A 27523-nucleotide genomic window follows, 5' to 3' on the forward strand; every position below is an offset into this window, starting at 1 on the left:
TGAGGACCTTACCCACCATAGGTGTTCAGGGATCTGCCCAAAATGTGGTTAGATCTGATTGACGGGAGCAAGACACGTGCCCAGCCCCTAGCCCTCGCTTGACCAGTCCCATGGTTTTATAAGTCGTAATAAAACCAACTTGGGTTTTGAGTTTATATGCACTCGTGTGGTGTCTCAGATATGTGAAGTGGCTCTGCTTGGCCTGCAGAAATGACTCTTTTCCCTCCTTTTGACCCACAGGAACTACCACGTGTTTTATTATTTGTTACTCGGTGTCAGCGAGGAAGAGCGCCAAGAATTTCAGCTCAAGCAGCCTGAAGATTATTTCTACCTCAACCAGGTAAACAGCCACCAGCCCCAGCCACACAGTGACCTCTGTTCCCCTTGGGCTGTTTAGGAGCCACCAGGAGGCCAGAGGCCGCCTGCCTTGGCCTTCCTCGGCCTCCAGACTGGCTCCAAGGAGGCGGCATAAAGGAGCCCATTCACGCCCTCAGCCCTGGGCCCTGCCCCATCGGTCCCCGCCAAAATCACCCTCACAGGCCCCCCTCGCCAGCCCGGAAACACCCCCGGTGCCAACGCCTTTGTTTTTTCAGCATAACTTGAACATCGAAGATGGAGAAGACCTGAAACATGACTTTGAGAGACTCAAGCAGGCCATGGAGATGGTGGGCTTCCTGCCGGCCACTAAGAAACAGTAAGTGTGCATCAGCCAGCCTGTCGGCCTGCAGGGGGCGCACGGGCTCCTGCACTCAGATCTGACCCACAGGCCAGTAGAAAACAGGCAGCGTCCCAACAGAATCAGGCTGAGAAGGGCAGCGCGGTGCCAGCGGGCACAGGAAGGGAGTCAGCCCTGGCCCCAGGAGGCCAGTCAAAACAGTCGTGCTTTTATTTAAAAACAAGCTCAGCATGGCCCAGCAGGAGCAGCCCAGCTCCTCAGGAAGCCACGGCAGGAGGGACACTTGCACCCGGAAGGTCAAGGCCAGCCCAGGCTGCACAGTGAGACCCCTCTCAAAAAGAAGAGAAAAGGGCTGGGCTGGGGCTGAACAGGAGAGCGCCTGCCCGGTGCAAGGCCCTGGTTCCGTTTCCAGCACCATAAAAGAAAAAAAATTAAAACCACCTGAGGCGCTCTCCATTCCTGCCCAGCTGGACAGGTGGACAGCCAGTACCCACTGTGCACATGCTCGCATGCCCCTGGGAGGACACTGATCAGGGCAGCGACTTTGGAAAACCACATGGCCGTCTCTACAGAAGCTGTGTGTGTGCGGCCAGACTTGCACATTTGTTCCCTGTGGTCACATGCGTGGGTCCCACGGCTTCCTCCCTTACACCCCAGAGAAACCGGGACCCCTCAAGCCTCCAGCAGGAGAGTCAGTAAATAGATTCCAGGGTATCCTGCAGGAGTTGGCAGGCTCTTGACGAAGGCCAGATACTGACCGCTTGAGCCTCGCAGGCCAGAGCCTCGGTGTGTGCTTTCCTGTGTTTCATTTTGTTTCTTTTGTGGTACCAGGGTTGGAACCCAGGGGTGCTCTCACCGAACTCCATGTACCTTGGCCCTTTTTATTTTTTCGTTTTGAGACAGGGCCTCTCTAGATTGTCCTGGCTGGCCTTGAACTTGCCTTAGCCACTCTCATTGCTGGGATGACATACTGTGCCACCACGCCTGGCCTCAGACCACTCCTGGCTCAGAGACTGGACAGAAACGGGCCGTGTGTGCAGAGTTCTGGCCCCTCCGCAGGAGCCACTCTCACCCGGGGTCCTCTCTGCCCCCAGGGACACTTGCTGGCATCTGAGTCATTTTGAGTTGTCCCAGCAGTAAGGAAGGGAGTTGGGTGCTCCTGGCCTCAGGTGGGAGGAGGCCAGGGTGTGCCCAGCAGCCTGCAGTGCACAGGACGCCCCACAGCAAAGGGACACCCGGCCCCAGTGTCAACAGTCAGGCCATAGCCACACGCAGTGTCGGGGACAACAGGTCCCCCAACAGCCCTTGGTGACAGCTGGCCAGACCCAGCTCTGCAGGGCACATCAGATGTCAGGCCCATGGTTGCTCAGGAGATTGGGGTTCTGCTGGTTCCTGAGGTCTGTGCACCTGTGACAATCCCACGGGCGCCACGTGGGAATCGTGCTTTTGTGTTCACGCGTGGTGTCCCTCCACTGGAAAAGCACATTTTAGCCAGGTAGTGGCCCACGCCGTGACCCCGGCCACTCAGGAGGCTAAGACAGGAGGGTTGCAAGTTCAAGGCCAGACTCAGCAACTTAGTGAGACTCAGTCTAAAATAAAAAGGGCTGTGGGTATAGGTCAGTGATTGAGCGCTTGCCTGGCGTGAGCAAGGTCCTGGGTTCTGTACCCAGAACCCCCCAGAAAATGTTTTTTTGTAGCTCTCCCTCTCCCTTTTAAAAAGTCAAGGGGTTGGGGACGGAGCTCAGGGGTGGAGCACTGCTCGGCATGCGTGAGGCCTTGGGTTCCATCCCCAGCACCAAAACAGAATAAGTCCAAGGAGCCGTCCACACAGAGGGCGGCATCGACAGAGAACAAGATGATTTTCAAGCTCCTTCAGTTCTCATTGGAACTTGCTGGGTTTACAAGTTCAGCCAGTCCCTGGCCCCTTTTCTTATCGTACAAATGTAGAGGCAGCCCCACTGTGCGCGCTTTCTCTCTCCCAGGATTTTTTCCGTCTTGTCAGCCATCCTGTACCTGGGCAACGTCACTTACAAGAAGAGAGCCACGGGCCGCGACGAAGGCCTGGAGGTCGGGCCCCCCGAGGTGTTGGACACGCTGTCCCAGCTCCTGAAGGTACTGCCGACCCACGCCACTGCCAGCTCCTGCTCTCAGCTCGACTCAGGGCAGTGGCCACCTTTTCAATCAGGGGACATGTGCCCAGAACTTCCTCTGTCACCAGGGTTTTGTAAACCAGGGCTCATCGGCCTGCTTCCTCCTTGTCCCTCTGCAGCGCCTCTTCCTCATTTCGGATGAACTCCCTGGTCAGGGCCACCTCCCACTTCAGCCCTTTAACCAAAGGCTCCTTTAAAACCATAGTTTGTCAGGGCTCAGTGGCACACGGTGGTGGTCCCAGCTACTCGGAAGGCCAAGGCACAAGGATCACTTGAGCCCAGGAGTTTGGAGCCAGTCTGGGCAGCATCAGGAGACCCTGTCTCAAAAACAGCAACCATGCCGGGCCTGGTGGTCCACGCCTGTTATCCCAGTGGCTCGGGAGGCTGAGGCAGGAAGATCGTGAGTTCAGAGCCAACCTCAGCAACAGCAAGGTGCTAAGCAACTCAGTGAGACTCTGACCCTAAATAAAATACAAAAAAGGCTCAGTGGTTGAGTGTCCCTGAGGTCATCCCCAATACCAAAAAAAAAAAAAAAATCTACCACGGTTTGATCAGCAAGGTCATTTTTGTTTTGGGGTTTTTTTTTAACCCCAAATCTTGTGGACACAATATCTTTATTTTTTTAACTTTTATGTGGGGCTGAGGATCGAACCCAGTGCCTCATGCATACTAGGCGAGTGCTCTAACTCTGAGCCACAACCCCAGCCCCAGCAAGGTCATTTTTGCATCCAATTTGTTATCTCCTCATCCACTGCTTGTCACCTGTAGGTGATTCTGCCCCTGGGGGGACTCTAGACAAGGTCTGCAGACAGTTTTGACTATCAAACTAGGAGACCGCTCCTGGCATCTGGTGAGTGGAGGTCAGGGAGGCTCTGCAAGCCCCGGGATGGCCTGTGCGGAGATGGCCACAGGCCAGGTGTAAACCGTGAACCCCAGGCAGGGCCTCACACATGCTAAACAAGTGCTCTACCTCTGAGCTGCACCCCCAGCCCTTTTTACTTTTTTTATTTTGAGATAGAGTCTCACTAAGTTGCCCAGGCTGGCCTAGAACTAGAGATCCTCCCGCTTCACCTCCTGAGTCTCTTGGGGTTACAGGCATGAGCCAGGGTGCCCAGACATGCAGCCTTTCCTAGGGGGTCATCAGGCCCCATCTTCTGTTGCACTCCTAAGAGTGCGTGAGCAACCACTGGGAGATGAGGGGAGATCCTGCTCCTGGTGGACAGGCCGGCTCAGGAAGGGAGGAGTGCGCTGGGTCTCTCACCTGCACCCAGGATGGACACAGGCTCTGCGTGCAGGTTGCCAGGTGACCCCTGGGCCAGTGGTCCCCAGTCACACCCAGGCCTGTGCACACACGGGGCCCAGCCAGCCTGTGGTGTGCGAGAATGCTCTGCAGCCCACTGATCACAGAGGGTGGGCTCTGGGGCCCGCTGCCCAGCCCAGCCTCTGGGGCTGTGTCTCCCATCCTCCTGGACTCCGGGGCCTCAGCGATGTGAAGAAATGCCCAACAGGCCCCTCACCTCCCTGTCCTTCCCTCCCTCCCTGATTTTGAAACAGGTGAAGCGAGAAATCCTGGTGGAAGTTCTGACCAAAAGAAAAACAGTGACCGTCAATGACAAGCTCATCCTGCCCTACAGCCTCAGCGAGGTGGGTGCCACTCTGGTGCTGGGGGTGCAAGGCCAGAACACAAGAACCAGCAGGGTGACTTCCTCCTCTTCCTGTGGTTCAGGAGTAGAACCTGGCAGTGCCCCTGCCTCCACGTGAGCCCTGGTGTGGCCAGCCCAGCCCACAGGAGTTGCCCCCGACCTTCAGTTCATAAACCCCAAGACTCCAGTGGATGTCTGAAACCACAGAGAGTGAAAGTAGACTATTTTTTCCAACCCATACGTCCTTGTGATAGAGCTTAATATATAAATAGGCACAATAAGAGATCAGCAGTAACTAATAATAAAACAGAATAATTGCATATTATACTAATAAAAATCACGTGAATGTGAACTCTTTCTCAAAACATTTTATTGTGCTGGGCACAGTGGCACACACCAGTGATCCCAATAACTGAGAGGCCAAGGCAGAGGATCATCAAGTCCCAAGCCAGCCCTGGCCATTTAGAGAGATCCTGTCTAAGAATTAAAAGATCTGGGCAGAGTGTGGTATGCACACCTGTAATGCCAGCAGCGTGGGAGGCTGTGGCAGGAGGACTGTGAGTTTAGAGCCAGCCTCAGCAACTTAACAAGATCCTAAGCAACTTAGCAAGACTCCTACCTAATAAAAGGGCTGGGGATGTTACTTAGTAGTTAAGCACCCTTAGGTCCAACCCCAGTACCAGCAAAGTACCCCAGTACCAAAAAAGAGTCTGGGGGTATGGCTCAGTGGTAGAGGTCTTGTCTAGCATATGTGAGGCCCTCAGTTCCATCCCCAGAACTGAGGGAAGACAGATCCTGTCATACATTTATCTTTTCACCTAAAGAAACTTTTTTTTTTTTTAATTTCTCTACCCAAATTGTCAGCATCATTATTTTTGTGCTTTGGGGCTATTTGTGAGTAAAATAAGGGTTACTTGAAACAGAACAGTCGACTGATAACTGAAGCAACTAAGTGACTAGTGGGTGGTTAGCATATACAGTGTGGCCCCTGGACAAAGACTGCCCAGGTGGGATGGAGTTGGACTGCAGGAAAGTCCATCTCAGTGCTCAGAACGGCATGCAGTTTAAAACTAATGAATGTTTTATGTCTGCAATCTTCCACTTAATACTTTCAGACCATGGGTAGCTGTGGGTCTGTCTGAAACCGTAGATAAGGGGGCCCTATTTTATAAAGCTTACAGTGGCCCTCAGGCCGGAACTGGAGCCCAGGGTTCCTCTCTGTGTGCCCCATGGGCGTGCTGGTACTCAGCAGAGATTAGCCATGACTCCTGGGTGGCCCACCACCTGGTTTTGTAAATAAAGTTTTATTGGTACACAGCCATGCCCATTCAGTCACATACCAACCCATGCTGCTTTTTTGCTTTAGCAGCAGGGCTGTGTCATTGTAGCAGAACCCATCAGGCCCCAAAAATGGAACTGTTGACTATTTACCTCTCTCCAGAAAAATCTTTGCTGACCCCTGGGCTGGAGCATGATCCTCACGTAACCCCTGACCTGTGACTCTCAGGCCTTCACCCCAGACCTTGATAACTGCTTTCCTCGGCCTTCGCCCTGCCTGGGTATTTTCTTTGTGGTGTTTCTCTTGTATTTTAACAACTGAAGAGCAGTGTAGCCTGCAGCTCAGATGGCAGCAGGAAAGTCTCTAGGCACAGGGGTACTTCTTGCTGATGGTGGCCCCTTACCAGGGGGAGCTGCTGGGGCATTTCCAGTGGGCACCGTGGACAGTCTGAGCACAGGCCACAGCACCCTGCGACATTAGATGTTGCTGCAGCCTGCCTGCCACCCAGCAGCGTGGGTACCCTCTGGAAAAGCCAGGACAATAGGAGTCACCAGGAGGGGCTGCAGTCTCTCTGGCTCCATCTCCACAACCTGCAGGAACAGCCAAGCCAGAGGGAGGTGTCCCAACTCTCTAGGGCAGCTGAATGCCATTGTCACTGTGGAGAGCCAAATAGTCATGCCTCACTTGACACTGAGGATTCATGCTGAGAAATGGTTCCTTCTGGGCCTGGGGGCATGGCTCAGTGGTAGAGCGCTCGCCCAGCATGCCCCAGGCCCTGGGTCCATCCCCAGCACTACTCCCCACACATACACAACAATTGGAGAGGGCTTCGTTGTGCACATGTCCTGGAGGGGACTTCAGGAGCCTGCCACACCCCCAGGCACTGGCGTAGCCTGTTGCTGCGTCCACACACACATGCACGTGTCTGTGCTGGTTCTGCAGGCAGTCGTGACAGCAACAGATGTGCATCCAAACACAAAACGGCCCAGTGACAATACCAGGCACAGGGACTTCAGCTCCCTCGCCATCTTATTGGATCACACGGAATAGGGGGTCTGCCACAAACTGAAATGTCGTCACACAGCACATAGCCACACAAGAAGAGCGAGTCTCTCATGTTGGGCTACAGATCTCCATAAGGAGGAGGAAAGAAAGGCAAAGAAGAAGAAGGGGAGAAAGGCCGGCCAGGGCTCAGTGTGGGGCGCTTGTCTGGCGTGCGTGAGGCCCTGGGCTCCGTCCAGCGCCACACGTAATAACCAAAACACAGGCCCGTTGACAAGTAAAATATTTTAAAGAAAGAAAAGCGAACTGCTGTTGCTCTATGCACGCAGTGGTGGCTGCACGCTGTCCCCAGAGAACAAGGGACCAGCGTTTGGGCCTGGCTGAGCTCCTCTCTAGTTCCGCTGCGAGAGCAGGCCGGGCCCTCAGCAGCCTCTGGGTTGCCTCTGCGTGTGTGAGGAGGACCTGCCACCTGCAGGCCTCCTGGTGTGATTGCCACAGAGTGCCACATCCTCATGGACAGGGTGACGGGGACATGCAAAGCGCAAGGCTGAGTTGGTCGAGTCGGGTGTTTAAAGTAGCCGTGCTGAGGAAATTAAAAGAACAGATTCCATAAGTAAAACCCAGAAAGAATGAAAAATAACTAAACAAATACAGAAAGAGGAGGTTTTGTTAAATGGGAAAGAAGCCAGGTAGGTTGGTGCACACCTGTGTTCCCAGCTACCCGGGAAGCTGAGGCAGGGAACCGCTGGAGCCCGGAAGTTTGAGGCCAGCACTGGCAACAGTGAGAACCTGTCTCAAAAAAACATCAACAACATTGGCCACTAAAGCACCCCACCTGGCAAGTGCACACAGAGCTGGGGCAACCCAACCCCAGGTGAGACGCCCCTCTGTGTCCGTAGGCCATAACTGCCCGTGACTCCATGGCCAAGTCGCTGTACAGTGCCCTGTTCGACTGGATTGTGCTGCGGATCAACCACGCCCTCCTCAACAAAAAGGACATGGAAGAGGCCGTCTCGGTGAGTACCCCGGCCCAGTCCCCCAGGCCAGGAGGGACCGTGCACTTGGTGCTGGGCGTCCTCAGTAGATGACCCATGGCATCCAGAGGCAGTCTGGGACAAGAGGCCAGTTCTCCCCAGGGGTAGGCCCAGTGACCAAGACAGTTCAGAGAATTTGAGGGGCCCAGGACAGAATAACAACTAGAGCACTGGCCTAGCATGTCCAGGGTCCTGGCTTCCATCCCCAGCATCACCAAAAAAAAAAATTACAGGCTTCTTATTCAGAACTGATGGCGTCATGGTGGTGGCCCACACAGTGGCACAAGCTGGAATCCCATGTCCCCAGGAAGCTGAAGCAGCCTGGGCAGCATAGCAAGACCCTGCCCCCGAAAAGTTCCACAGCTGGGGACTGCAGAGTGTCCAGCCAAACCTGGGACACCCGGGACCAGGCCCTCCCGAGGTCAACTTTGTGGGGGGACCTGCTGCTAACTGCCACGCTCCGCCTCCCCAGTGCTTGTCCATCGGGGTCCTTGACATCTTTGGGTTTGAAGACTTCGAGAGGAACAGCTTTGAACAGTTCTGCATCAACTACGCCAACGAGCAGCTCCAGTATTACTTCAACCAGCACATTTTTAAGCTAGAGCAGGTAAGAAAAAGGCCTTTTGGGTTTTTTCTTTTCTCCCGTGGTGGATAAACGCACATAACCTAAGACTGGGCTAGGAGCGGGTCCGGGGTGGGGCTGGAGGCCCTGGGTTCCATCCCCAGTGCAGCCAAGAAAGAAGGAAGAATTTTTCCCTCTGAGCCGTGGTTGAGTGTTGAGCTTAGGTGCGTCAGTACCGTCACCCACGATAGCCACGGGGACTGCTGCCAGCACCACCCCACTCCCCGCGGGCCCCAAACCCACAGATGCACCTCCCTTCTCTGAAACAGTGCAGCACAGAACCCAGCACGTCCTCCAGGACTCTAGGCCATCTCTGGGTGACTTAGGAGGGGATCGCTTCAGTACACGCAGCCTTCTGGGTTCACGCAGTCCAGTCTGCGCAGGCGGAGGATAGGGGACCCTGCGGTGGCTGCACGACAGGCGTCTCCAGCACCTCCCATCCTCCCGCTGAGCTCTGCCTGGTCCCCTGCCCTGGCCACGCCCTCATCCCACCTTCTGTCTCTGTGAATTGAGGACTCTGGACCTCACACCTGTGGGACCCTGGAGCACCGGCTGGTCTCCCTCCACAGCGTCGTCCTCAGGTCCCTCCGTGGCGTCCCATGTGTCAGCTGTTCCTTTCTTTCTTTCTTTCTTTCTTTCTTTCTTTCTTTCTTTCTTTCTTTCTTTCTTTCTTTCTTTTTTCCAGTTCTTCTGTTGTTGTTTTTGGTTTTACATGACACTTCCCACTGGGGTTGTACGCGATGTGTGCGAGGTGCGGGGCTCTGGTGGTGTGTCCTTACAGGAGCGCTCCTCCCAGTCCTCCCTCTGTCTCCCTGTTCCCATCCCCCTCCCTCCCCTTTGTCTAATCCAGTGAGCTCCTCTTCCCTCCTCCCCTCTCCTTGTGTGTGTCACCTCCCACACATCAGAGAGGATATTTGGCCTTGGTTTTTTAGAATTGGCTTATTTCACTTAGCCTGATAGTCTCCAGTTCCATCCATTTGCCAGCAAATGCCATAATTTCATTCTTCTTTATGGCTGAGTAATATGGTTGTGTCTATGTACCATGTTTCTTAATCTGTTCGTCTGTTGAAGGGCACCTAGGTTAGTTCCATGGCTTAGCTATTGTGAATTGAGCTGCTATAAACATTGATGTGGCTGGTCATTATAGTTACGTTGATTTTAAGTCCTTTTGGTATAAACTGAGGAGTGGGATAGCGGGGTCAAAGAGTGGTTCCACTCCAAGTTTTCTGAGGAATCTCCACACTGCTTTCCAGAGTGGTTGCACCAATTTGCAGTCCCACCAGCAGTGTATGAATGGGCCTTTTTCCCCACATCCTCACCAACATTTACTTGTATTCTTGATGATTGCCATTCTGACTGGAGTGAGATAGAATCTCAGTGTAGTTTTGTTTTTGTTTTTGTTTTTAATTTTTTTTTTTAGTTGTAGTTGCACACAATACCTTAATTTATACGTGGTGCTGAGGATCATTCCCAGGGCCTCGCACGTGTGAATTGGGTGAGCACTCTACCACTGAGCCCCAGCCCCAGCCCCTCGGTGTAGTTTTAATTTGCATTTCTCTAACTGCTGGAGACCTTGAACATGTTTTCATGTATTTGTTCATCATTTATTTGTATTTCTTCTTCTGTGAAGGGCCTGTTCAGTTCCTATGCCCGTCTGTTGATTGGATTATTTGGGTTTTTCAGTGTTGAGTGTTTGAGTTCTTTGTATAGCATTTCTTCCCTTTAAAAGCTAAGTAACTGTGGATGGGCCTCATTTGTTTTATCTGGTCATCTGCTGAGTGGACACGGGGTTGCTGCTATGTTTGGGCGTGTGCATGATGCTGCTGTGAGAACGGGTGTCTCCTTTGGGCCTTGCTTTCCCTTCATTGGGGTGCATGCCCAGAGGTGGGGTTGCTGGGTCCTCTGGTAATTTTGTTTCATTCTGGGGGAAAGCACCACGCTGCCTTGCACAGTGGCTGTGCCCAAGGGAAAATGGAACGAGCTCACTCTGGAATTCCCCTGGGGGCGCAGAACATGGGCGAACTTGCCCTGAAATTTTTTTGTGCCAAAGGAAAAATTGAGAAGAATCCCACCCAGCCCCAGATGAGGCACATGTTGGGACGTGTTAAGCCTCAGATCATTTTTGGACCTCTGATGCTCAGGTGTGAAAAGTCCCTTCAACAGGTGAAGAACAGTTGACCTAGGGTGTGATCTGATCAGTGACGGCGATGCTCTGTCTTAATGTCTTCTCAGTACTAGTCTCGGTCATGCCCGTGTATTACCCTCATGTAGGTGATTCTGGGGGATTTCTGTAAATATTTAGCTGGTTTTACCATCAAGCCTTCTGGCTACAGAGCACTTGCAACACGGCTGGTTGGACCTGAGTTGTGCAGGAAGTGTGTAGTATCACCAGGCCTTGAGGGCTCACTGCAGGGGCAGGGACAAACACAAGATAGCTCCATCGATTTTTATTTGATTTCCCCAGTTTTTTAATATATGGGGTGTATCAGTTTGTATTCTGTTGCTATAATAGACTACCTGGATCTGGGTGCTTTATAAAGAAAGAGGTTTGTTTAGCTTACATTTTGGAGGCTGAGAGTAGCGTGGTGCCTGTTCTGGCAAAGGCTCCCTGACAACCTCACATCACAGTGGATGGCATGAGAGCAGGCGCGGATGTGAGATATCACATGGCAGGACAGGAAGCCAGAGCCTGGGGAGGCCAGGCTCAGTCTTTTTTTTTTTTTTTTTTTTTTTAATATTTATTTTTTAGTTCTCGGCGGATACAACATCTTTGTTGGTATGTGGTGCTGAGGATCGAACCTGGGCCGCAAGCATGCCAGGCCAGCGCGCTACCGCTTGAGCCACATCCCCAGCCCCCAGGCTCAGTCTTAACCACCCCGGGAGACTGACCAGGGTTTCATGGGAGCTTTGTCATTTCTCCCTGAGAGCCACATCCTCGATGACAAACACTTTGAACTGGGCTCCTCCTCTATGGTGCCACCTCCTGGCATCACCACACTAGGGACTAAGGCTCCGTCCAACACATGGATCCTTGGGGGACAGATTCGGACAATATCCAGACCATAGTATGGGGTTAAGTTATCTTAAAGTTCATTTCACCTGGTTGGTTTTGACTTTTCGAATGTGGCTACTGGGGGCCGAGGGTGCAGCTCAGTAGTGGGTGATTGCCTAGCACACAGGAGGCCCTGGTGAGGCCCTGGGTTCTGTTCCCAGCACCACCAAAAAAGAAAAGAAAAGAAAAGAAAAAGTGATGCTACTAGAAAATGTGAAGTTACACAGGTCCCTCGAGTTGTGTTCCTGTTGAACAGGTTAGCCCTGGGAGGGCCTGAAAACCCACCTACGGGCAGATCTGGCCACCCGCTGTGTTCATAAATAAAGTGCTGTTGGCCCCCACCCACTAGTTCCTAGTGCAGCACTAGACACTGGCCCGTGGCCCTTTAAACACCGTGTGCCGCCCCAGGGGCTCTAAGTGTGATGATTTTAAGCACCATGATGCTGTGGGCGACATTGGAGAACATGCCATTCTTGTTTTCTGTTGATGATTATTAGTTTTTCTAATATCTTCATGTAATTATTAATATAGTCATATTGACATGTTAGTATAATTTGTTTTCGTATATTTCTATGTGAACAAATCTGTTTATACACAAGTGTTCATGTTCAGTCTAGTCAGCCCTCTGTGACTGTGGTTTATGCATCTACAGGTTCAGTCAACCTTGAATTGAAAATTTCCACCCAAAAAAATTGGCACACACCTGTAATCCCAGCAACTCGGGAGGCTGAGGCAGGAGGATTGCAAGTTTGAGGCCAGCCTCAGCAACTTAGTGACACCCTGTCCTGTCTCAAAATAAAATTTGTTTTAAAAAGGCTGGGGATGTAGCTCGGTGGTGGAGTGCTCCTGGGTTCAATTCCCAGTATGGAAATTAAAAATTGAGTGTTCTGAACCTGTGTAGATTCTTTTTCTCATCCTGAACAATGCAATATAATATGTGGCACATAACACATACACTGTAGCAGAGACTTGAGCATTCATGATATTAAATACCCTAGTCATGTAGAGATGGTCTCAAGTTTACAGGAGGGTGACCGGCCTAGGTCACAAACGACTACCACACCATTTAATAGAAGAGACTTGAGCATTCAAGGGTCTTGGTTTCTGAAGAGGGGGTGCAGCTCAGGGGATCGGCACTCGCCCAGCCAGCAGGGCCCTGAACTCCCTCCCCAGCACGGGGGCAAGTAGAGTAAAGCAACCTAGCATGGACTGACAGCCTGTGTGCCCGCCCTGCTGCAGGAGGAGTACCAGGGGGAGGGGATCGCCTGGCACAACATCGACTACACGGACAACGTGGGCTGCATCCAGCTCATCAGCAAGAAGCCCACCGGCCTCTTCCACCTGCTGGACGAGGAGAGCAAGTGAGTGTCCATGGCCCTGTCCGCCCCCGCCCAGCACGGCTGCACACAGGTGCCCAGTTAGACCCCTGAGTCCAGACCATCCTGCAGACTTCCCAGCTGCCCACACTCTGGCCACAGAGCCTGAGCTCATGTGCACAGGATGCTCGTACTGCATGCTTGCCGGGAAAGGAAGCACTCAGGTTCATCTGTGCACTCTGGAGTATCTCCGGGAGTCTCCAGTGAAGGACTGTGGACCTGGCTCCAGTAGCAGGGAACCGGATTGGCACATGCTGGTAAAGGGCAGCACAATATGTGAACACGGGGCCCAGGCACTGCCTGCTGTGGACTCCCCATTGAGCCCAGACCCCCCCCCCGCCTCATCCTGAGGGCACCCTGAAGGCTGGAAAGGGTATCTAAAAAGCGCCTCATTCTCAGTAATCCAACTGCCGTCACTGAAATCAGGAGACGTTGACTTAGTCCCTCTGGCTGCCCCAGTGAACCAACCAGGGAGGTTAAAACAGCAGTTTTGCCAGGCACAGTGGCCCCCGCCTGTCAGCCCAGTGGCTTAGGAGGCTGAGGCAGGAGGATCATGAGTTCAAAGCCAGCCTCAGCAATAGCCCGAAGCAACTCGGCGAGACCCTGTCTCTAAATGAAAAATTTTTAAAGAGGGCTGGAAATGTTGGTCAGTTGTTGAACACCCCTGGGTTCAACCCCCCAATACCTGCCCCCCAAAATATTAGCAGTCTCATCTCTCAGGGTCCTGGAATCCACAAACCCAAAATCAAGGTGTCACAGGGTCACACACCCTCCGTAGCCTCTAGGGGAGATGCCTCCTGCCTCTTCAGCTTCAGGGCTCCGGCATCCCGCAGCTGTGGCCACATCACTTCAGTTGCTGCCTGTGTCTTCATGGCCTGCGCCCCATGTCCCTGTCCTTCCTGTCTCCTCTTCCTAAGAGGCCATTGGTCACACTGGACTAAGCCCACCCTGGCGACCTTAAATGTGTACAACTCTCAAAAGATGCTGTTTTTTGGGGGGGCTGGGGACGTGGCTCAAGCGGTAGCACGCTCCCCTGGCATGCGTGCGGCCCGGGTTCAATCCTCAGCACCACATACAAACAAAGATGTCGTGTCCGCTGAAAACTTAAAAAATAAATAAATATTTTTTTTTTAAAAAAGATGCTGTTTTCAACTAGGCACCTGGCGCAGGCCTGTGACCCCACCTATTTGGGAAACTGAGGCAAGAGGATCACAAGTTCAGGGCCGGCCTGGGCAACTGAGTGAGACATTGTCCCAAGATAAAATGAAAAGGGCTGGGATGTGGCTCAGTGATGGAGCACTTGTGTAGCATGATTGGGGTCCCGAGTTCCATCCCAGCACTACACACACACACACACACACACACACACACCTGTCTCCAAATAAGATCACATCCACAGATGCTGGGGGTGAAGACATGCACACATCTTTATCGTAGCTCCTCCTTTGCCAGTGACGTCCCCACAGGGCTGAAAGGAGGCACACTGCATGCCTCAACCAAGTCCCCGCCCAGGCAGGCAGACGCATCCCCTTGCCACTGTGGTCCAGAGTCAGAGGGTGGGAGCAAGGTCCTAGGAGGGACTATGTCATCACAGCCCGGGAACTCGGGACAAGGGCCAGGCCTGCTGAGCAAGCCTGGTCCCTCTTCTGACTTGCAGTTTCTGTTCATCGGGGATTTTTTTTTTTTAAATATGCATCAGTTGGGATTTTCTGAAATGGTTTGATGCCTTCATACCCTTTCCACAGCCCGGGAAGCCATGGGTCTGATAGTGGAGAACCTCCCTTGTCACCCAGTTAAGCCTTGAGCCCGCATTGGCAGGTTGCCGTGGTGCTGTCTACACCTGTGGTGGGGCTGGGCCCAGGCGTGGCACTGCCCTCCTGGAAGCGGGACTAGCCAGGTGCAAGGAGTCCCTGTTCTGCCCCTGCAGCCTCTCCAGCTGGGAGCAGGGCGGACCCCTTCCAGGTCACACGTCCAGGTGCAGAGGGCCCTGAGGCAGGGGCCACTGTCTCCTGGGATCACTGTGAAGAGCTGCCCCCACAGTGGACCCAGGTCCAGGCCTCCCCTGGGACGAGTGTCTACAGACACCACCAAACCCGGTTAGTGGCCCCTCCAGCCCCCTAGAGAACAGCCACAGGGGACAGAAGGGGCCACCTGCACCTGAGCTTCGGATCTCATTGGCGCCTGGCCCCCGTAGGTGTGGCTGCTGGTGCGGTGGCAGGTTCACAGCCTGGGCGCCTGCTCAGCACGCAGCACAAAGCTGAGGCCACCTCCCTGCTCCGTCCTCGTTCCCCGGCCCTCTGCCCGCAGAGCCCTCTGTAGCTGGCCCCGAGCACCCACCCAGAGGCTGCAACGAGAAACGCAGAGCAGATCACTAGCCACTGTCGGTTAAAGATCTCACTCTCTCCCCAGCTTCCCCCACGCCACAAGCCAGACCCTGCTGGCCAAGTTCAAACAGCAGCACGAAGACAACAAGTACTTCCTGGGCACCCCAGTCATGGAACCCGCGTTCATCATCCAGCATTTTGCGGGAAAAGTGAAATACCAAATCAAGGTATGTGTCTACCTGGCGGCCACTGGCAGGGCGCCAGAAAGCCATGTGTGGTCTGGAAGGTGGGACAGGGACCGCGTGGAGGGCCCTGCCCTGGGGCACTTGCCAGATTCATCTGGAACATGCCCTGAATCCCTGCTGAAGTACCCGAGCCCCTCGCTTCAGGAATGGCAGTCTGATGTTGGGATGTCCCCCAGGTCACCCCTGCCCACCCCCGCCTCTGAGTGTCAGTGGGTGACACTGGCGGGTGACCACCCACATCATCCCCTATCAGGACTTCCGGGAGAAAAACATGGACTACATGCGGCCCGACATCGTGGCCCTTCTGCGGGGCAGCGACAGCTCCTATGTGCGGGAGCTCATCGGCATGGAGCCTGTGGCTGTGTTCCGCTGGGCCGTGCTCCGGGCCGCCATCCGGGCCATGGCCGTGATGCGGGAGGCCGGGCGTCTGCGGGCCGAGAGGGCTGAGAAGGCTGCAGGTAGGAGCCTAGGGACCACCTACTCCTCCGAGCGTCATTGTTGCAAGGGGGACATTCACAGTTGGATTTAAATTGAACATGTCAGCAGCATTTAGGAAATGTTCACAACCACTACCCTCGCTCACTCGAGATCACCGCCATCGCCCCCAACAGAAACTCCAGCCGGCACTCGGTCCCCTAGGGGCTCCCAGAATCCAGACTCCACGGGCCCATCCCTTCTGTACACTGGCCTAGTGTTGGCACAGGCCCTGCGCATGTCCTTTCAGAGAGTTTTTTTTTTTTTTGTACCAGGCACTGAACCCAAGGGTGCTTCACCGCTGAGCTGCATACCCAGCCTTTTTTGTATTTTATTTAGAGCCAGCATCTTGCTGAGTTGCTCAGGGCCTCACTAAGTTGCTGAGGCTGGCTTTGAGTTCATGATTCTCCTGCCTCAGCCTCCCGAGCCACTGGGATGACAGGCGTGTGCCACTGTGCCTGGCTTCTCAGACTTTCCCATCATCTCCAGGTGACTTAGAGCACCTACTGTGGCGTTGGCCCTGTGTGCACGGCTGCTCATTATTCTTATGCTGTGTTGCTATTGACTAGAAAAATGCATTTTTTTCCCAAATTTTTCTGACCCACGGTTGGTTAATCTGAGCATGTAGAACCTGTGGACACGGAGGGGCCCAGGTATGTGACCTGACCTCACATGAACCTCAAGACAGACAGCCACATCCCCACTTTTCCTGGAGGAGCGTGAGGCCTGGCATCTGAGTGGCTCGGCTCAGTCTCACGCCTCCACGCCCCACTCGTGGACTTCGACTTCAGGGCCAGCCAGGGGCTTCCGTTTTCTGGGTGTAGACTAAGGAGGATGGTGGAGCCCTCCCAAGGGCAGGGAAGGAGTGACAATTTGCTGCTCCCCTGGCACTGGCAATGAAACCCAGAGCCTGAGCTCAGCCACGTCCCCAGCCCACAAGCTGCTTTTTAAGGTGTGTCAACAGGGCTGGGGTGGAGCTGAGTGGAGGGCAAGTGCCTAGCAGGCAGCAGCCCTGGGCTCCACCCTCAGCACCAAAAACCAACAAAAATGGCTAAAGAGGAGCCGGGCTGGGGCTCAGCGGTAGAGCGCTTGCCTAGCATGCGTGAGGCACTGGGTCCGATCCTCAGCACCACATAAAAGTAAATGAACAAAATATCAATGTCCAAAATATATTTTAAAAATTTTTTTAAATATTTAAAAAATCAAAGAGGAGTCTCTGCAGAAAAGATAAGGCCACTGGGCCCTGGGAGGCCCTCCCAAGTAACACCCACTTTGTCCCCAGCAGGTATGGGCAGCCCTGGTGCCCAGAGTCACCTGGGAGAACTGCCAAGAGGAGCCAACACCCCATCAGAAAAACTATACCGGTGAGCAAGATTTTGATTTGTGCAAACTGAAACTATTAGACAGTAGCCTTGTTCAAGTGTGGTGGCACACACCTATAATCCCAGCATCTCAGGAGGCCAAGGCAGGAGGATCGTAAGTTCTAGGTCAGCCTGGGAAACTGGCAAGACCCTGTCTCAATATAAAATTAAAAAGGCTGGGAGCCAGGTGTCATGGTGCAGGCCTGTGGTTCCAATGGCTCTGGAGGCTGAGGTAGGAGGCTGGCTTGAATTTGAGGATGACCTAGGCAACAGAGTGAGGCTCCCATCTCAAAAGAAGAGAAGAAAAGGAACTCTTTAAGCCAGATGAGAAAGGCACGCAGAGCGTCCTGGTGGCTTCTGTGAGGAACACAGTGCAAAGACCCTGGGGCAGTCCAATCCCTGACTTCCTTTCCAAAACTCACAAATTCCCAAGGAAGAAGTCCCTAAATTTTTGAAATGAAAAAGCTATTTCTTTAAAAAAAAAAAAAAAAAGTCATTTTGTTTTCAAGTCCTTTGAAGCAAAAACTTCTTTAGAGAAGTCCTAAAATTCTGAATGGAGGTAGAGCTGTGTGTGGTTTGTCTGGAGGAGACATTGTGTCTGACCCCACCCCCACTCTCAGTAACTGCTTCTAAATTCACTTTTTCACCCAAATGGGGGCAAATGAAAGAACACATTCCTCCATTTGATCACGTGACATTCGGGGATTTTTTTTTTTTCATTTTTATTCTTTTCCCCCGGAAGTGGCCTGTGACCTGCATCTGCAGCGTGGGCCTGCCCAGGGCCTGGCCCGGGCCGCAAGCCCTGCCCGGCATGCGTTAAGTTCACACAGCTTCTCCCTTGCAGCGGCTCAGTGCTAGATTTCTCATTTGACTGCTCTGAGGAGTTCGATATTAACGCTTTTGAGGACATCATTGCTTTCTATGAAAGCAAGAAGTAAGTAGAAGCAGGGCCTTCGAACCCGAGACCAGGGAGGCACACTGAGAGGAGCGTCTCCTGAGGCCACCAGGGCACACAGGCCTGCGGGCAGCGCCCCTGCCACGTCTGGCCAGATTGGGGGGAAGGGGTGGGCCGAGCCATGACCCCTTGTGAGCTACGTGGAGGTCACTTAGGAGTGACCAGGAGATGTAACCTCTGCTGTCTTTGCTCTGTGCCTCCCTGGAGGGTGACGGAACAGAGGTAAGTGTGGCTGGGGCACTTGGCACGGTGCATGGAGCACAGAGGAGGGCTGCAGTCGGGTCCTCCCCGCACCGCCCAGAGCTGAGACAGGCGTTGTTGGGTCACTGGAGGGCAACAGGTGCAGCTCGGGGCACACACCAGGCCCCGGGCCCCATCACAGCACTGCAAAAAATGAAAAGAAAAAAAATACGGAATGAGAAATCTTTAAAAAAGAGAAAAAGAATCATTTCCAAAAGTTTCATTGAAGACATCTGTAACTGAGATGTGGATCGTTACTGATCATTGGCTCCTCCTCTGAGCCACTGTCCTTGTGCGCTCGTGGCTGTGGGGCACAGGCCAGAGCGGGGCACACGGAACTCTCTGGGGTCACCCTGCCCTCCAACCAGGGTCTCTCAGGTCATGCTCTGCATTGGGTCGTCCTGCCCCCTGTAGGTGTGGAGTAGCAGCCCGCCCTCTGCCCACCAGAGGCCGGTGGCCCCTGCACCCCAGCCATGGCCACACAAATGTCCCCAGGCACCAGCATCTCCTGGGAGGTGAGGCAGTATCACCCACGGTACCCAGATTCAAATCCCTTGCTCCCAGGGCCTTCACGAAGCCCACGGGGAAGACGGTACCTAACCACAGACTCGAGAGACGCTAGCCGGCTCTTCCACAGAGCCTCCCGGTCTGATCGGGTTCCAGAAGGCTCTCACTAGGAGGCCTTTACAGTGACTGGAGATGCTGTGTTGCTGGACGTTTGCTCCAGGACTCAGGAACAGCAGCTGCTCCTGACCAAGGCCCCCTTGGTGAAGGGAGCAGAGTAGTGTCCAGCCCCAGCAGTGCCCAGCTGCATGTTTCTGCTCTGGTGGCCTGGGAACATCCCGATTGGCACTGGGACCCTGAGGTGGTGGGTCTGTGGCTCTAATTCTATCTTCTCTCTGTCACTGGGTCCCCCTCCTCGCCTCAGCGATTTGCATAACCAAATCATCAAGAGCATCAAAGGACTGCCCTGGCAGGGCGAGGACCCCCGTAGGCTTCTCCAGTCCCTCAGTCGGCTCCAGAAACCCCGCGCCTTCATCCTGTGAGTCCCCCAGGCCCCCCTACGAGTGCAACAGCCGCCTCTGCTCCCAGGGCCCTGGCCGGCCTGCGGCTTCCTAAATTGAATTGGCCACTAAAAACGCTGCTCTGTCTTAAGGCTTTGCTCTCCCGCCAGCCGTAGCTGAATGGCTTTCCTAATACCTCGTCCCTGTGTTGAGCTGGGCCCAGGGCCCGCCGCGGGCTTCCCTGCGCACAGCACTGCCTAGGAGCGTGTCTTGCCCTTGAACGTGCCCTCTCTGCCCCGCCCGCTGGTAGAGAAGAGCTTGCCCCCACCGAGTAGAGCTCCACCGAGACCCTCTGCTCAGTCGCCACAGGCCCCACACTCAGCCTTCAGCAAACTCCCTCTCAGACCAGGGTGGTGGCTCAGACCCGTGTTGTGCCGACCCAGTACCAGGCAGCTGGCAGCCTCTGCCTCCAGGGCACCCACAGTGACCGGCACCAAACCCTCACTGCCAGTCATGACACAGTCTGCTAAAAGTGGTACTTGTGACCACAAGGAAGCCAGGGGGTTTTGGTTGCTTTGGGTGGGGAGTATTCTTTTTTTTCTTTCTTTTTTTTTTTTTTTCGAGACTGGGTCCCACCATGTTGCTCCTGGGCTCCAGTGCCCCGTGGTCCTCCTCCCTCAGCCTCCCAAGTAGGTGCAGGTGTGCACCCCCAGCCCCCACCCCCGTCCTGGTGAGAGTGAGCATTTCAGTGCATTTTTGTGGTGCCTTATTTTGCCCACAAGGATTCAGACCTGGCACCTCATGGGCCTAGCACCTCCCCGGCAAGTTCAAGCCCAGCCTCAGCACCTGGCAAGACCCTGTCTCAACCTGGAAAGGGCTGGGGTGGAGCATAGAGTTGTGCTGCCATTGACTTTTCTCCTGGTCTTCGAGATCCCATAAGTGAGGGTAGGGTGGAGCTTAGTGGTGGAGTACTTGCCTGGCCTGTGTGAGGCCCTGGGCCCCCAGCGTCACTTAAAGAGAGAGCCCAGGAAGCAAGAAAAAGGACCTTGCCCCATCCCTTGGTCAAAAGTTCCGGCCTTCGTGTTTCCTTGACACCATCAGGAGTCCAAGGCGCTCCCAGGGCTGGAGCAATAGAGCATTTGCCCAGGCGAGGCCCTGGGTTCTACCCCTAGTTTCATAAAAAAAATTAAAAAGAACATGCCTGTGATGCCTAGAGCTTGGCAGGCTGAGGCAGGAGGATCGCAAGTTCAAGGCCAGCCTCAGCAACTTGGCAGTGCCCTAAGCAACTAACCAGATTCTGTCTCCAAATAAGAATACAAAGGGCTGGGGATGTGGCTCAGTGGCTTAGCACCCCTGGATTCAATCCCCAGCACCAAAATAGCACCCCTGGATTCAATCCCCAGCACCAAAATAATAAGTGCATAAAATAAAAGGAGCCCCTGCCCAGGCCATCTTAATAGCCCTGTGCAGGGAGGTCCCCGTGGTGTGGATCTGCTCTGCCCAGCAGATAGGGCCAGGGCACCCTGGTAGCCCCAGTACTACGCAGGGCCTCCAGTGCTCCAGGCAGGACGTCCCCTTCTTACTTCTGACACATCCACTCCTGCCAGGCCTAGTCTCAGTGCGAGCCGTCCCTATGGATTACTGGCCACCTGCGCCCACTCCCTGGGCATCCAGGTGGCCCCCAGACCAGATGCTCATCTCATGGCTCATCTCATGTCACCTTGGGTGGCCACAGCAGAGTCCTGCAGTCACTGTGGTGACCCTACACCCATGGGCGTGGCTGAAGCGCGTGTGCAGGCCGGAGCCCGCTGGGCGTCTGCAGAGGTGGCGGTCGCTGGCTGCACTTGTGCCTGTCGCTGTCTCCAGCTGCATCCCTCCGTCTCTCTCTAACCCACAGGCGTGGCTTGCTGAACTAACCCAGATCCACACACTGTGTTCCTTTTGTTCACCAAACCATTTTTAATTTTTGACAGGAAGAGTAAAGGTATCAAACAAAAGCAGATCATTCCAAAGGTAAAGCCCGCGCCACACTCAGAGAAGCCTTGCTTGCGTTCTCCCAGCTCCAGGCACCTGGCTCCAGCGGCCTCCAGAAAACGGGGCAGGGCGTGTCCAGAGCCTGGGCTCCATCCCCAGCACCGCAAAAATAATAGCTTCCTCATGGTGAAACCATCTGGGGTCTCTGGGGGGTTCCTAGAAGTTAACCTGAGGTGGGGGTATCTGCTCAAGCGGGTGCCGAGGGGCTCGCAGGGGGAGGCTGAGAGCACGAGGGGTGGAGCCAGGCTCGCCCAGCTGACCTGTCCATGGCCTAGTGCTGCAGGGAACCCTGGAGGGTCCACTGTCCCGTCCACAGGCAGTGGGACCTTTGTCTTTACCTGCCCCCCGGGTCAGTCACTGGCTGTGGGCCACCTCTGGAGGACACGATGGGACAGAGACCTCCCAGGTGCTGGTTCTGTTTCCGTGTGTAGTCATCCCTCAGTGTCCAAGGGTACAATTGCAGGACCCCCCCAGATTCCAACCCTTGGAAGTCCCTTCTGTAAATGGCAGAGTGTTTGCATAGAACCTTCACACACCTTTTGTAGGCTCTGAGTCATCTCTAGATGACATAGTACCCAGTGCAATGTCAGTGTCACATAAATAGTCTTACACTGTGTTGTCTAGGCAACCGTGACAAGAAATAAAAAGTCTGCACATGTTTAGTAGGGATGCAGATACAGGTTGACCACCCCTATGGGAAATTCTTGGGACCAGAAGCATATCAGTTTGGGTTTGGTTTTTGTTTGTTTGTTTGTTTTTGGTTTTTTTAGGATTTTGGAATACTTGCATATATGTAACGAGGTGTCTGGGGATGGGACCCAAGTCTGAATATGAAATTAATTCATTTGTTTCACATACACATTATGCATGTAGCCTGAAAGTACTTTCATACAATATCTTTAATAATTTTGTGCACAAAACAAAATCTCATAGTGTGGAATTTTCAATTTGTGGCACCAGGTGGTCTCTCAAAAGTTTCAGACTTTGGCCAGGTGCAGTGGCCCACACCTATCATCCCAGTGACTCTGGAGGCTGAGGCAGGAGGATTGCAAGTTCAAAGCCAGCCTCAGTAAGTTAGCAAGGCCCTAAGCAACTTAGCAAGACCCTGTCTTGAGATTTAAAAAATTAAAAAGGGCTAGGATGTGGCTCAGTGGCTAAGCACCCCCTGGGTTCAATCCCTTGCACCAAAAAATAAAATTTCAGGTTGGTGAATTAGGGGTGCTCGACCTGTATTTTTGATCTGAGGTTGTTTGAGTCTGCGATGTGGAGCCCTGGGATCTGGACAGGCACCTGTACTGTGTGCACATGGCTTATGAAGCTTAGAAAAGACTTCAGAACCACCTCTCAGCTTAGTCTGCAGAGAGGACGGGGCCAGTTCGCCCATGGGGAAGAGCACACCAAGGAGCTGGAGGCGGGCAGCGGGGACGCCACATTCCTTGGCTCAAGTCATGTTCGTGGTGACGAGCTGCAGAGGGAAGCTGGGCTGGCAGCACTGGCTTCCTCTCCTAGCCCAGAGGAGGGGAGAGGGTGCGGCAGGCACTGGGGCCTCAGTAGAGGCAACATGTCAGCCAGGTGCAGTGGCCCACACCTGTAATGCCAGCAACTCAGGAGGCTGAGGCAGGAGGATCTCAAGTTCCAGGCCAGCCTCAGCAACTTAGTGAGACCCTGCCTCAAACATAAAAAGGGCTGACATATAGTTCAGTGGTAGGTCAGTAACCTGGCATATGTGAAGCCCTGGGTTCCATCCCCAGCGCGCAACATGCACGTGCACACACGCACGTGCACACACGCACGTACGCACGTGCACACGCACACACACACACGCGCACATACTTGCTCTCTGCACCAGATCAGCACATCTGCAGGGGGTGCAACTCACACTTGGTCTACTGTCCCCACCATCCCCACCTGAAGCACCCACTTCACACATACCCTGCCCCAGCCCTGGGGATATTCACGCTGCCCCCTGTGCTCCCCGGGCTGTGGGAGGGCAGGCCAGACCCAAGTGTCTGTTGTAGAACCTGCTGGACTCCAAGTCCCTGAAGCTCATCATCAGCATGACCCTGCATGACCGCACCACCAAGTCCCTGCTGCACCTGCACAAGAAGAAGAAGCCACCCAGCATCAGCGCCCAGTTCCAGGTGGGTGGCCTTAAGGCACTGGCCAGCTGAGATCCAGCAGGCACCTGCCAGCTCTTCCCAGGGTCCCCAACCTTGGCAATAGGGGCAGCAGGACTTCCTCTGTTGGGGACCTCTGTACACTGTAGGTATTTAGCAGGTATCTGAAGTTGGCTCATCAGTGCCAGCAGCACTGTCCCCATTTGTGACGACTACTACCGATGCCTCTTGGGGGGCAGAATCACCCCTAGTTGAGAACCATTAAGTTTAAAGAAACATAAGTTACTACCAAACCATTTCCTTGGTTTCCCTTTTTCTCCCTGGCTGCCAGGAAGCTCAGAAACACATACGGAGCTCATAAGCTACTAATCCTTACTGTTAGGTTTCTTATTCCATTTGTCAAAAATCTGAGTCATCTGTCCCCACCGAAGCTCTTTTGGTAATAACCTCAGGTGGAAGCACCCATAAATCCTTTCTGAACACAGCAGGCACGGGGCCAGAGGTGTGACTGGTGATGGAGCGCTTGCCTGGCGTGGACAGTGGCCAGGGTTCCATTTCCAGGGCTGCAAAATAAAGGAAAAGAACAGGTGGAGTGGGCCAAAGCCTCCGCCCCACGAGCCCTCCTGAGTCTGAGGCATGTTTTAAACCCTCGGAGTTTATCTGCTCCCCCGCCCCCAGCCCCTACCTGTCTGGCCCTGGAAAGAGGCAGCTGCCAGCGCGGGGACCCCACAGCTGCTCTGCCGCACAGACCCGCCCCTCCCCCCGGGCTGCCCCACTCCGCACAAACGTTCTTCTTTCCCAGGCGTCCCTGAACAAGCTCCTGGAGGCCCTGGGGAAGGCGGAGCCCTTCTTCATCCGCTGCATCCGCTCCAATGCTGAGAAGGTGAGGGGCCCTCGGGATGAAGCCCCAGGAACAGTCCTGCGTCTGCAGCCTCCACGGGAGAGGGGCAGGGCCACCGCCCAGGAGGACTCAGGGAGCTGAGCATCACCACGGTGCCAGGGGGTCAGAGGACAGCAAGGGTGACCAGCCTGCGCAGGGCCACTGCAGCAGAGCCCCAGAGAACGCCCCGTGGGAGGGACAGGCCGGGTGCCCTCAGGTGCACCCCCAGAGCAGCCATCGTAGAGAGCGGACCAGGAAGCAGACCTCACGGATGAGCAGACTGAGGCTCCAAGGAGCAGAGCCCTGTGCTCATGCCGAGGTTTCTAGAAAGAGCAAGCCTCAGTGCCAGGCTTCCTTCACCCTAGAGGTCCACTCTGTCCCCAAGAGGAAGACTTGGGCTTTGCCAAGGGCCCCTCAGGGACATGTGTTCCTCATTGGCAAAAGTGGACACCCAGGCGGGTCCGTAGGCAACTCCATCCTCTTCCTCCTCACTCCTTTGTCCCTGCTGGTCACAGTCCTGACTCTCCTGTTCCGGGGACACGTGTGCCGGCATCCAGAGCCCAGCTCCTCGCCCAGAGTCACACTCATGCTCCTCTCCTGTCAGAATTCCCGCCCAAGCACAGGCTGTGGGGGGCCGCGTACGCCACAGGTACCAGGTCAGCGGACCCAGCTCTGTGTTGGGGCGTCAAGTGGTACCCTTGGCCTTTATCCATCCGCCCTGTGACAACCCTTCCTTTGGTCCTTTAAAGACAGTATGTCATTCCTTACTGTCGCCCACCCTGGCTGGAAGCCCACTGAGGTAGTGCCGGACCCTCCCACTACCCTTGGCTCCTTTCCCCTCTGGGCCTTCACCCCATATCCCCTGTCCCATCCCTCCTCAGGACTCAGCCTGCTGCCTTCTCTCCCGGGACACCTCCCACAGGGGCCTGAGCAGCATCCAACCCATAATACACATGTCTGGCCCCCGAATCGTACTGCCCAACCCCCACATCTACCCAGCGTGTGGCATAGAGGACGAGTCCAGCACGGTTTTGAGTGGGTCGTGGTTGTAAAAGAATTTTTTGCTGCAAATTAGCACACGCAGAACGATATGGCTCCCGTGTCCAGGGTGCCAGGAAATGGAACAGAGCAGATAGGGATTTTCCTAGAGGAGCCAACATTGTGAGCACGGCTGAGCAGTCGGTTTCCTTGTCCCAGAAAGACTCTCTGGAACACCCGAGGCCTTCCAGCTCCTGTGCTAGGGACACTCCCAGGCCAGCCGGGCCCCAGGAGAGAGCACAGCCTGAGTCCATAGCTAGAATCACAGAGGTGGCGGTCAGGTGGGGATTGACCCTCATCTCACAGCCTGCGCCCCCACCTTGCTTGGGCACAGGCCCTGATGGCTCGTGTGTGTGCGTTGCAGAAAGAGCTGTGTTTCGATGACGAGCTGGTCCTGCAGCAGCTGCGCTACACCGGCATGCTGGAGACAGTGCGCATCCGGAGATCTGGCTACAGTGCAAAGTACACGTTCCAGGTAGGCGGGCGGACACGGCTGCCATGACCCAGGTTCCAGGTAGGCAGGCGGACACGGCAGCCGTGACCCAGCAGAGGGCGGGGCCAGCCGCCACCTCTTCAGAGAGAGCAAGTCTCCAGAGCTAAGTCCAGCCGCTGCCTTTATGCCCAGGCTTCTCCGCCACGGCAGCGTTGGCACTTGGAGTGGCCAATTCTCTATTGTGGAGGCATAAGTTTCCTTGGCAGAGGTGGCTAGTCTCAGGCCAGACCTGGAGAAGCACAGTGTTAAACCAAGCCCGGAATCACACAGGCAGGGCCCTCTGTTGAGCATCTTCTGGAATCCATGTTCATTTTGGCTTTTGGTGTTTTCATTTTGCAGCCCTAGGGGTGGAAACCAAGCCCTCGCACGTGCTCGGCAAGCGCTCTACCACGGAGCCGTGCCCCAGCCCAGGCAGCACTTTTATACCCAGCTCTTTTTTTCTGCCCACCGCCAACAAAAGGCTCTTTGTTGCTACTTTTGCAAGGTACAAGCCGGAGCCTGGGCCAGGGTTAGAACTCAGTGGTCGAGCATTTGCCTGTCACATGCAAGGTCCTGGCTCCGTCTCGAGCATTGCAGGAAAGAAGCAAAGCAAAGCCTGAGCTTAAGTAGATGGTGACTTCAGAGATGGCTCCCTGGGTTTTCTCCAAAGACCAGCTCCCCAGGTGCATCACGGTTGACATCTAGAGCCAGGTCATTCTTTGTGGTGTGGCCATTCTGTGAACTGTAAAGTCGAGAGCACTGTGGCCTCTTTGAAGTTGCTGAGGCTAGGCTTGAACTTGAGACTCTCCTGCCGCAGCTTCCCTAGTCGCTGAGGTCACAGGCGTCCTCACCACAGCCAGCACTTACCTCCTTTTTTATCCACAAAATAGAAATAACATCTTTCTAACCATGTGCAGATGGGAGAGGCCCAATGATAGGAACGGGGACCTGCTGGCGTGTTACACAAACGCGTGTCCCTGAAATATATGAAACACACGTGGCCCTCTGTATCCATGGGTTCAGCGTCCGTGGACCTGATCAATCTCAGACCAAAAAAATCGGGGGCAGGGGGTTACTGTACTCAACTCGTATAGACTTTCTTCTCTTCTGACTCCCTGTGTGTACAACTATGTCCACAGCACGTATGTCATGGTCGGTATTCTAAGTCATCTAGAAATGGCTAAAGTCCACAGGAGGATCACGTAGGCTTTATGCAACTATTACACCATTTTACAGAAGAACTTGAGCACCCATGGGTTTGGGTGTCTAAGCAGGGTCCTGGAGCCAGTTCCCTGCAGGCAGGCGACCATGTGCTTACTGAAACACATATCCACTCGGGCTGGAGTCCCGTGGCCGAGAGCTTATCTAGCCTGCACAAGGCCCTGGATTCTGTCCCTCACACTGCAGGGAACACAGGTGTCATCTCCAGCTTCTGTCCAGCCCTTTAATGAGCCATATGATGAGAGCCCCGCAAAGGTGACACTGTCTCCCCAGAGACGGAGCATTGGCTCTGTGTGTCTGCGATGGTCTTTAGCTTGAGGCTGT

General features: G+C 54.3%; 1 protein-coding gene across 11 annotated transcripts in view; it reads left to right on the forward strand.

The window, feature by feature from the left end:
- MYO9B (myosin IXB) overlaps window positions 1–27523 on the forward strand; it is a 96157-nt gene that overhangs the window by 51428 nt on the left and 17206 nt on the right. For 5 of the 11 annotated variants that reach the window (XM_081287919.1, XM_081287925.1, XM_081287924.1 and 2 more), the window contains exons 5-20: window positions 241–340; window positions 594–694; window positions 2659–2788; window positions 4381–4470; window positions 7650–7766; window positions 8257–8391; window positions 12698–12819; window positions 15244–15385; window positions 15657–15861; window positions 17160–17241; window positions 18083–18172; window positions 19362–19475; window positions 21411–21450; window positions 23490–23612; window positions 24391–24471; window positions 25871–25981. In XM_081287919.1, coding sequence (XP_081144045.1) covers window positions 241–340; window positions 594–694; window positions 2659–2788; window positions 4381–4470; window positions 7650–7766; window positions 8257–8391; window positions 12698–12819; window positions 15244–15385; window positions 15657–15861; window positions 17160–17241; window positions 18083–18172; window positions 19362–19475; window positions 21411–21450; window positions 23490–23612; window positions 24391–24471; window positions 25871–25981 — 1783 coding nt within the window. The remainder of the gene's footprint in view (window positions 1–240; window positions 341–593; window positions 695–2658; window positions 2789–4380; window positions 4471–7649; window positions 7767–8256; window positions 8392–12697; window positions 12820–15243; window positions 15386–15656; window positions 15862–17159; window positions 17242–18082; window positions 18173–19361; window positions 19476–21410; window positions 21451–23489; window positions 23613–24390; window positions 24472–25870; window positions 25982–27523) is intronic. The other 6 variants (XM_081287927.1, XM_081287921.1, XM_081287923.1 and 3 more) reach the window with 5 other exon arrangements.

This window comes from Spermophilus citellus (assembly GCF_964194105.1).
Source record: "Spermophilus citellus genome assembly, chromosome: 3".
Classification (NCBI taxonomy): Eukaryota; Metazoa; Chordata; class Mammalia; order Rodentia; family Sciuridae; genus Spermophilus; species Spermophilus citellus.